This window comes from Sus scrofa, chromosome 2, assembly GCF_000003025.6.
Source record: "Sus scrofa isolate TJ Tabasco breed Duroc chromosome 2, Sscrofa11.1, whole genome shotgun sequence".
Taxonomy (NCBI): domain Eukaryota; kingdom Metazoa; phylum Chordata; class Mammalia; order Artiodactyla; family Suidae; genus Sus; species Sus scrofa.
The window spans coordinates 74,530,328-74,540,654 of record NC_010444.4 but is presented as its reverse complement, the minus strand read 5'-3'; the positions used below and the strand labels follow the sequence as shown (position 1 = coordinate 74,540,654).

Genomic DNA, 10,327 nt, shown 5'->3' with positions numbered 1-10,327 from the left:
ACAGTTGCCAGCCTACACCAGAGCCACAGCAATGCCAGATCCAAGCCAAGTCTGCCGACCTACACCACAGCTCAAGGCAACACCAGATTCTTACCCCACTGACCAAGGCCAGGAATCAAACCCACAATCTCATGGTTCCTAGTCAGATTTGTTTCCACTGTGCCATGACAGGAACTCCACTGCTGTTATTTTATTCTTTTATTTTTATTTTTGGTCTGGCCCCAAGGTAAGTTCCCAGGCCAGGGATTGAACCTGAGCCACAACAGCAACAATGCCAGGTCCTTAACCCACTGAGCCACCAGGGAACTCCTTCCCCCTGTTATTTTAAAAAATCAGAATGGGTGCCAGAAAGTTCATGATGACATCATCACCCTAAACCCAGCCCTAGTGGGACTGTCCCAGCCCTTGGGCCACCCCCCTGAAAACCCCTGGGGGTTCTTGGCTCTTTCCCACTCAGGCAGGGAGGTGGCTCCACATCCAGCCTGTCCCTGGTCAGTCCCTTCGAGGATGTCCACGGGTGGGGACTGCCTCCCCAGAAGCTGAGTTTTGGTCTCTGTGGCCTGGAGTGAGGAGGGTGGCTGGCGGGGAGCGGGGGGTGTGTGTGTGTGTGTGTGTGCGCGCGCGCGCGCACTCGCGTACACCCATCGCTATGGTTCACAAGTAAACAGGCATTTTCTGTGTTGGTGCCTGTGTCTCACCACCTCTGTTACTCTCTCAGTCCCTTTCCTCCCTGCTCTTTCTCTTTCTCACTGTCATCATCCCCCTCCCCAGGGTTCCCCCTCCATGCTGCAGCCGGAAGGAAGGCCCTGCTTGGAAAGGCCACAGGGTCACCACTTCTCCCTTTCGTGACTCTTCCCCCTGCCCCCACCTTTGGGGCCTTCTGCACCCGAGCCTGGGGTGGCTGGTGAAGGGCCTGGGGGCTCCTCCTCTGTCCCTTCCTGGCTCTTCTGGCCCCACGAACCAGGCAGTGAGTCAGAAGGGGAAGGGGAAGTGGGGGGCCTCCACCGGGGGCTGGGCTTTCCGCTGGGTGGGACCCAAGTCCCCTGCCTCCCTGAGGGTGCTCCCTGCCCCAGCCCCTGAGAGCAGAGCCGGCCAGAGCCATGGCTGTGAGACTTGTCCTGGTCCTTGCCCTTACCCTCTGGGTGAGCAGCCGGCCCTGCCGTGGGAGAGAAGGTATGTGGGGGCTCCGGGAGGTGCGGGAGCCAGGGCAGAGGGACGTTATCTGGGGACTGGACTTTGTCTGCCATGGAACATTCTGGGTGGGGTGGGAGCTCACACAAGGACTGTATGCCCACTGGTGGGAGGGGGTTACCATCCTGTTGCATGGATGGGGAAATGGAGGCATAGAGAGGACAAGTCCTACTCTAGAGTGACCAGAAGTAGCAGCCACAGCCTGCAGGGAGCGAGGGACAGAGGGGGAGAAATCAGGACTGTATCCATTTACTTCCTGTGATTCAAAACAAAGCCATCACGAAGAGGGGGTCCAGTAAAAATATCTCCCTCCCACCAGAAATCCCCCCCACCCCCAGGTCCCCTCTGTGGCCCCTTAAACCTCAGTTTCTCTAACCGAAAGATGGGCTAATAGTTCCTGCCTTGGTGGATTATAGCGGGGGTGGGAGATGACGTAAGTGTCTTTCATTCATGGACTCATTCCTGCCACAAGCCTTGATTACCAGTGAGGTGGGGGCTGAGCCACCATAGGGCTTTCACAACCCCGGGTGAATCAGAAGCTCACACTACTCCCCTCTCTGGACCCCCCAGCAGCTCCCACCCAGCCCAGGCTGCGGTGCCAGGCCTCCAGGTACCCGATCGCCGTGGATTGTTCCTGGACCCTGCCGCCCACTCCAGCCTCCACCAGGCCCACATCTTTCATTGCCACGTACAGGTCAGAGAGGCTGGAAGGGTTCCTGGGGATTCCACAGCTGGGCTGACACCCCAGGATCAGGATAGCCAGGGACTTAATGAGAGCCTGAAATGCTCAGAATTCTAGGGCAGCACCAACCCTTGGAAATATACTCCCTAAGTTCCCATTATGGCTCAGCAGGTTAAAAACCCAACATAGTATCCGTAAGGATGTGGGATCGATCCCTGGCCTTGCTAGGTGGGTTAAGGATCTGGCATTGCTGTGGCTGTGGTGTAAGCCAGCAGTTGCAGCTCTAATTTGACTCCTAGCCTGGGAAGTTCCATATGCCACAGGTGCAGCCATAAAAAGGGAAAAGAAAAGAAAAGAAAAAAAAAAAAAAAAAAAGGAAGTATACTCCCTAAAATACATACTACAAGCCACATGTGGAGGGTAAAATTTTCTAGAAGCCAGCTTTAAAAAATAAAAAGAAATAGGTGACACTGGTTTTAATATTGTATTTGAATAACATTTAAATATTCCACATATTTACCATTTAACATGACTAAATGTAATGTAATTGTTTTTGATGGCTGTACCAGTGGTATGCAGAAGTTCCTGGATCAGGGACTGATTCTGAGCTGTAGCTGTGACCTATGCTGCACTGCATCAATGCTGGATCCTTAAACCTACTGCACCAGACTGGGGATCAAACCTATGCCTCTTCAGTGACCCAAGCAGCAGCAGTCAGATTCTTAACCCACTGTGCCACAGTAGAAACTCCTGAATGTGGTGTAATTTAACCTGCTTATATGTGATTTATCTATTTAAATTTATAGCAAAAAATTTATAGTAGAAACTGATTTAATATCATTTAATAAGATTATCTAAAGTATTATTTCAACATGTAATCAATAATTTAAAAATTAATGAGAGGAGTTCCCTTGCGGTGCAGTAGGTTAAGAATCCAGCATTTTCACTGCTATGGCTTGGGTAACTAATGTGGCACAGGTTTAATCCCTGGCTCAGAACTTTGACACACCACAGCCAAAAAAAAAAAAAGGTAGTTTACATTCTGTCTTGTTACACTAAGTTGTGGAAATTCCATGTGTTTGTTTTTTGTTTTCGTTTTTGTTTTTTTACTGCACCCCAGCATGCAGAAGTTCCTGGGCCAGGGATCAAACCTGAGCCACAACAGTGACAATGCCAAATCCTTAACCACTAGACCACCAGGAAACTACTCCCTGTGGGTTTTATGCCTATATCACATTTTAATTCAGTTGCTAAACATTCATTGGAAATTCTTGATATTTGATTATATTTCATAAACTTTCTGTTTGGAAAAGTAGATTCACACACCCGAGTTGTTCTAAGCAACCTTCACAAGTTTGGATGCTGTGGAAGTTTCCCTGGACAGTGAGCTCTGGTCTCTAGAGTCTGAAATCTTGGGGTGTCAGAATCGAGAGAACTGGAATCTTATTATTTCAGATTCCAGAACATGTTGTAGACCCAGGACTGTTGGAAACCTAAGGCTGGAACACTGACATTCTAGAAAGCTTTAGAATTTGGACTCTTGCATCTCCCTGTGGGGTATTACCCCCCTCCTGGGTCAACCAGGCTTTGTGATGTGGGGGTGAACAGCTTTCTGAGGGTCATGCTGCCAAGAGCAGGACTCCTGGCTTGCTGTCTCCACTTAGGGTTCAGGGCACATGTGGGCCAGCAGGAAGTACTGGCACCCTCACAGCATCTACTCTGTGTCCAGGCTTGGCATGGCTGCCCATGGGGAGAGCCGGCCCTGCCTCCAGCCCTCACCAGAGGCCACCAGCTGCACCATCCCGGATGTCCTGATGTTCTCCATGGTGCCCTATGTGCTCAACGTCACAGCCATCCACCCCCAAGGCAGCAGCAGCAGCTTGGTGCCCTTTGTCCCAGAACACATCAGTGAGTGGAGGTGGTTGTGGGGGAGGGCCCTCTATTTGCTCCTGCTCCTTCCCACCCAATACTCCCACCCCCCCACCTGTCACTCATCCTGTCCATCCATCATGGATCCTGTGGGCTCTACTTTCACAGTTCATCAAGAATCCACCCACTTCTCCCCTCTCTTCAGCCCCCACCTGGTCTGCCTCCATCATCACCCACTTGGATGAGTAACCTCCATCCTGGTCCCCTGGCTCCTACCCTCCCCCTCACAGTTTGTCCTCCCAGCAGCAGCAACCAGAGAGCATATATGAGCACCAGAGTCAGGCTCCCCCCTTGCCCCCATGGCCTCTCTTCCCTGCAGCATCCACAGGTGGGAGCTTATGAGCACCTGAGTCAGGTCACTCCCTTGCTTCCACAGCCTGTCCTCACCACGGCAGCCACCAGAGGACGCCTGTGAGCACTCTAGTCAGATTCTGCCCGCAGCTCTCACTCCCATAGCCTGTCCTCCCTGCAGCACCCACAGGAGGGCGCCTGTAAGTGTTATAGTCAGGTTCTGCCCTTAGCTCTCCCTCCCATACTCAGGTTCAGCCCTTAGCTCCCAACCTCCCCCAACAGCCCATCCTCCCTGCAGCAGCCACAGGAGGGTGACTATGAGCATTTGAGTCAGGTCTTGCCCTCTCGCCAACAGCCTGTCTTCCCCCAGCAGCCACGAAGTGTGCTTGTGAGCACCTGAATCAGGCCCCTCCCTTGCCCCCACAGTCTGTCCTCCCTGTAGCAGCCTGTCAGGAGGGTGCCTGGCAGGTTCTGCCCTCAGCTCTGTCATTCCCATAACCTGTCCTCCCTGTGGCAGCCACAGGAGGGCGCCTGTGAGCACTTTAGTCAGGTTCTACCCTCAACTCTCTCAGACCATAACCTGTCCTTCCGGCAGCAGCCACAGGAGGGCACCTGTGAGCACTTTAGTCAGGTTCTGCCCTCTGCCCTCTCATTCCCATAACCTGTCCTTCCGGCAGCAGCCACAGGAGGGCACCTGTGAGCACTTTAGTCAGGTTCTGCCCTCTGCCCTCTCATTCCCATAACCTGTCCTTCCGGCATTAGCCACAGGAGGGCGCCTGTGAGCACTTTAGTCATGTTCTGCCCTCAACTCTCTCAAACCATAACCTGTCCTTCCGGCAGCAGCCACAGGAGGGCGCCTGTAAACACTCTAGTCAGTCTCTGCCCTTAAGTCTCATTCTCATAGTCCGTCCCGCCCGCAGCAGCCACTGGAGGGCACCTGTGAGCACCATAGACAGGTTCTGCACTCAGCCCTCACTCTGAGAGCATGTCCTCCCTGCAGCAGCCACAAGAGGGTGCCTGTGGAGTCAGATTCCACCCAAGGTGCCCACCATAAACCCCACAGTCTGTCTTCCCTGATAGCAGCCACCAGAGGGCACCTGTGAGCACCTTAGGCAGATACTTTCCTCTCACCCCCACAACACACAGCCCTCCAGGGGTCCCACCTTCTTCAGGGTAAAAGACTAAGGCCTCTTTGCTGCTCAAGGCCCTGCACAATCTGCCCTGTCCCCTCCCTGCCATTACCTTCTTCCTCTTTTCCCTGGCTGACTCTTCTCCAGCCATACTGTGGCCTCTCTGCTGTTCTCCAACAAACATTCCTGCCCCAAGACCTTTGTACTGGCTGCTTCCTCTTCTCTTAGATCTTCAAATGGTCCACTCCTTCACCAACTTTAGTTCTCAACTCAAATGTCATCTGAAGCCTCCCCTGAGCATATTTTTTAAAAATAGCAATCCATCATATATTGCTAGTGGTTACTACAAAAAAAAAAAAAAAAAAAAAAGTCTGACAGATCTCAAAGAATTAAACATAGTTTTCCAAATAACCTGGGTATTCCAGTTCTGGATATACATGTAAGAGAAATGTGTACCCAAGAACTTGTGTGTGAATGTTCATAGCAGTATTATCCATAATAGACCAAAAAAATAGAAACAACAAAAATGCCCATTAACTGATGAATAGATGCACAAAATGTGTACACCCACACACTGGAATAGTATTCTTCCATAAAAGGAGTAAAGCACTGATGCGCGCTACCACGTGGATAGGCCTTGAGACCACAATGCTCAGTGAGAGAAGCAGACACAGAAGGACACACAGGATGTGATTCCACAGATGCGAAACGTCCAGAGCAGCCACATCCACAGACACAGAGTGAATTCATGGTTGTAGGGGCTGGGAAGGGAGGAATGGGGGTGACTGCTATTGGGGTTTCTTTTTGGGGTGATGGAATGTTCTGGATTAAATAGTGATGATGGTTGCACAATAGTGTGAATGTACAAAGCCAGTGATCTGTACACTTTAGAAGGGTGAGTTTTCTGGTATGTGAATTATGTCACCCAAATCATTGCGACCCACTCTCTGTCTTGCCCTCCTAAACTTCTTTCCCTTTGCTTTATGCCCTTCGGATTTGCCTCTTGTCTCTTATCTTCTGCCCCAGTGGATTGACAGAGCTCCAAGAGGACAGGGCTTCTGTGTCCCCAGTGTCCAGGACATCGCCAAACACTCAGTGGACCCTCAATTAGTATTTATAGGTTGGTTGAATGAATGAACTGCCATCTGCTGACCCTGCCTCCTGCTTATGCCTCAGTCAAACCGGACCCTCCAGAAGGCGTGCGCCAGAGCCCCCTCCCTGGGCAGCAGCTTTGGGTGCAGTGGAAACCCCCCCGGTCCTGGCCCTTCCCGGAGATCTTCTCCCTCAAGTACTGGATCCGCTACAAGCGTCACGGAGCTTCCCGCTTCCGCCAGGTGAGGAGGATGAGGGCAGGGAGAGTGGAGGAAAGAGCGCATGCAGAGGTGCACTGGGGCCGGGATGCTGGTTTGCGCCATGAAGGAGGCCCCAGCAGTTCTGCTTCTGGGCATCTACCTGGAAGAACTGAAATCAAGGTCTCCAACAAATACTGCTACACAGATGTTCACAGCAGTGCTGCTCACAGCAGCCTCCAAATGGAAACTACCAAAGTGGCCATTAACAGGTGAATGGATACACAAAACATGGTCCCTCCACACTTGGGAGCATCACTCAGCCTGCAAAGGAGAGAACTGACACTCCCACCACATGGACGGACCCAGAGACCATGATGCTCAGTGAGAGAAGCAGACACAGAAGGACACAGTGTGGGATTCCATGGATGAGAAACGTCCAGAACAGGCACAGCCACAGACAGAGAGTGGACTAGTGGTTCTCAGGGGCTGGGGGAGGAGAGAGGTGATGCTGATAGGGATGGGGTTGCTTTGGTGCATTGGAGTGTTCTGGAATTAGAGGTGATGGTTGCACACTCTGTGAATGTACTAAATGCCACTATGTTGTCCACCTTAGGATGGTTAATTTCATGTCTTGTGAATTGCATCTCAATTGAAAGCTATAAATATATGGCGTTTTTTTTAGAGCCACATTCACAGCATATGCAAGATCCCAGGCTAGGGGTTGAATCAGAGCTGCAACTGCCAGCCACAGCCACAGCCACAGCAATGTAGGATCTAAGCTGAGTCTGTGACCTACACCACAGTTCATGGCAGCGCCAGATCCTTAACCCACTGAGCAAAGCTAGGGATCAAACCTGCATCCTCATGGATACTGGCTGGGTTTGTTACCATTGAGCCACGATGGGAACTCTTATATTGTTTTATTTTATTTTATTTTATTTGTCTTTTTTTTGCCATTTCTTGGGCTGCTCTTGAGGCATATGGAGGTTCCCAGGCTAGGGGTCGAATCGGAGGTGTAGCCGCCGGCCTAGGCCAGAGCCACAGCAATGCGGGATCTGAGCCACGTCTGTGACCTACACCACAACTCATGGCAACGGCGGACCATTAACCCACTGAGCAAGGGCAGGGATCGAACCTGCAACTCATGGTTCCTAGTCGGATTCATTAACCACTGTGCCACGACGGGAACTCCCCTCTTATATTGTTTTAAACCTTTTTTTTTTTTTTTTTTGCCACAGTGAGCAGTGGCTTGATGTGGGATCTCTGTTCCAAGATCAGGGGTTGAACCTGGGCCACAGCAGTGAAAGCACTAAGTCCTAACCACTACACCACCAGAGAACTCCCTTAAATTCTTAAAAAATAAAAAAAATTAATGGTAGGTACCGTGAGCATCTAGGCAGGTTGATTGTGTCCTCGGCAGCTTTGAATGCTGGGCCAAAGAGCTGAGTCTTTGCAGGATTTAGGTTTTTGCAGTCCTGTCTTAGAGAAACTTCTGCAATGATGGAAATATTCCACATCCACGCCACCTAAAATTGCAGCCCCGAGCAGCAGGAGGCTGCTGAGCAGCTACAGTGGGGCAAGTAGCCAAAGAATTGGCTTTTAAAATTTATTTGGTGTTCATTAATTTAACTGTGTAAATATTGCAATTTTTATTTTATTATTCTTATTTATTTTTTAGGCTGTGCCCTTTGCATGTGGAAATTTCCAGGTCAGAGATCAAACCCAAGCCACAGCAGTGACAATGTGAGATCCTTAACCCACTGAGCCACCAGGGAACTCCAATGTTTGCAATTTTTAAAGTGAGACAGAATTCACATGCCATGAAACTCACCATTTTAAAGGGCACAATCCAGGAGTTCCCATCGTGGCTCAGCTGAAATGAATCCGACTAGTAACCATGAGGATGAGTGTTTGATCCCTGGCCTCACTCAGTGGGTTAATGATCCAGCACTGGCGTGAGCTGTGGTATAAGTCAAAGGCGGCTTGGATCCCAAGTTGCTGTGGCTGTGGTGTAGACCGGCAGCTTCAGCTCTGATTTGACCCCTAGTCTGGGAACCTCCATTTGCCATGTGCGTGGCCCTAAAAAGCAAAACAAAACAAAACATAAACCATCACATTCAGCTGCCATATGGTTGGCTTGGGCATAGCAAAGAGGGAGAATCAGACCTGGGTTGGGGAGCTGCTGTGGTGGCAAGCATAGGACACCTTTGGGTGGCAGGTCAGACAGGAGAGAGAACAGGAAAGGAGCTGAGGGGGGCACCTCATTGGTGCTCTGGGATCTTAATCTGTGAAGGTGCCTGAGTGGGGACACAGAGAGGTCAAGCTGTTAAAAGAACTGATTACATTTCCCTAGAGAAGCAGACATATGATGCCACACAGGCAGCATCGGGACATCAGGGCAGAAGCAGGAGCCAGGGGAGGGCCCAGGCCAGAGCTTGCTTGGAGTCTCGGTGGAAAAGGGGAGGCGGGGCAGGTGAACCACTCAGGATTGGCGAGTTTGCATGACTGCAGTGGGCTCTGGGCGGCTGGAAGGTCTCCAGTCACCAGGCCTCTGGCCCTGGGGTGATTTAGGGGTGGGGGACAGGCTAGCCTGTGAGAGGTAGAGAAAGGGGTTGGATAATTTATATATGACAGGCGAGCTTGGAATTCCATGGTGGCCTAGTGGTTAAGGATCTGGCATTGTCACTGCTGTGGCATAGGTTTGATCCCTGGCCTGGGAACTTCCAGGAACTTCTGCCTCAGGCATGGCCAAAAAAAAAAAAAAAAAAAAAAAAAAAGCCTTGCTCCTGGTCTTCCAAGAATTGGCTGATCCCAGGAGGGGCAGTCTCTCCCGGGTCGGAAGGCAGGCAGGGGGCTGCAGAGGGCGTGTCCTTTTGGATGGACACTTGGTGCCTGAGTCCTGATGTAATAGCCAGACAGGGAGACAGAAGGCAGGTCACACAGCCTCCTTGTTCACTGACCCCGGTCTCCTTCTGCTTTCAGGTGGGGCCCATTGAAACCACATCCTTCACGCTCAAGGCTGGGAGGCCCAAAGCCAGGTACTGCATCCAGGTGGCTGCTCAGGACCTCACCGACTACGGGGAACCAAGCGCCTGGAGTCTCCCTGCCGCTGACTCTGTGACCCTGGGCAAGTAGTGGGGGGCTCCCCATACCCCAAAGAGGGGCTGGGCCCTTGCCATCCACCTAAGGGTGAATGGGACCCATCTGATCTGGGTTGCTGCTGCTGAGTTGCTGAGTGCTGCTGCCGAGTTGCTGAGCCACCTTGCACAAGTGACTTTGCCTCTCTGAGCCTCAGTTTTTCAATCTGTGAAATGAGCATGAGCTCCCTCCTTCAACACAGAACAAGGCTTTGGGAACTGTGACCATGAAATGTTTTTGTTACTTAATTAAAAAAGGATCATTGTCACTGGAATCAGGACTCTTTTTTCTTCCTGCCTTCGGCAGATCCCTAGGAAACTCAGGGAGGAGTCTGAGAGGAGAGGACAGACCATCGCACACATAGTGAATCTCCATTCCCACGTGGGGTTGGGGCTGGACCAGAGGAAGAGAATGGGGCTGGGGGAGTCAGGGCAGGGGTCGGGGGGTTCTGCCTGGGATGGGGTGGTGGAATTCATTCAGCTCTGCAGTTTGGTTCACACACCTCCCCAGAAACTGCCCTGTTGTAAGCCCCACTGTTGGGGGACACAGATGGGACCTGAGTTTGGGAAGATTTCTCTGAGGAGGGGGGCCAAAGAGCCAGGCTCTGAAGCATTTTCTCAATCCAGGGGCTTCTCTGTACATTTCATTCAGGTCTAAATTCACAGGTCAGCAGA

The 10,327-nt window shown here is 51.4% G+C and overlaps 1 protein-coding gene across 2 annotated transcripts; it reads left to right on the top strand.

Moving 5' to 3' along the window:
- Window positions 222-9,927, top strand: EBI3 (Epstein-Barr virus induced 3). Of its 2 annotated transcripts, none has more exons than XM_005661336.3 (5): window positions 222-1,173; window positions 1,765-1,885; window positions 3,603-3,781; window positions 6,400-6,557; window positions 9,498-9,927. In XM_005661336.3, the coding sequence occupies exons 1-5, from the start codon at window positions 1,101-1,103 to the stop codon at window positions 9,648-9,650; spliced, it is 684 nt and encodes a 227-aa protein (XP_005661393.1). In that variant the 5' UTR covers window positions 222-1,100; the 3' UTR covers window positions 9,651-9,927.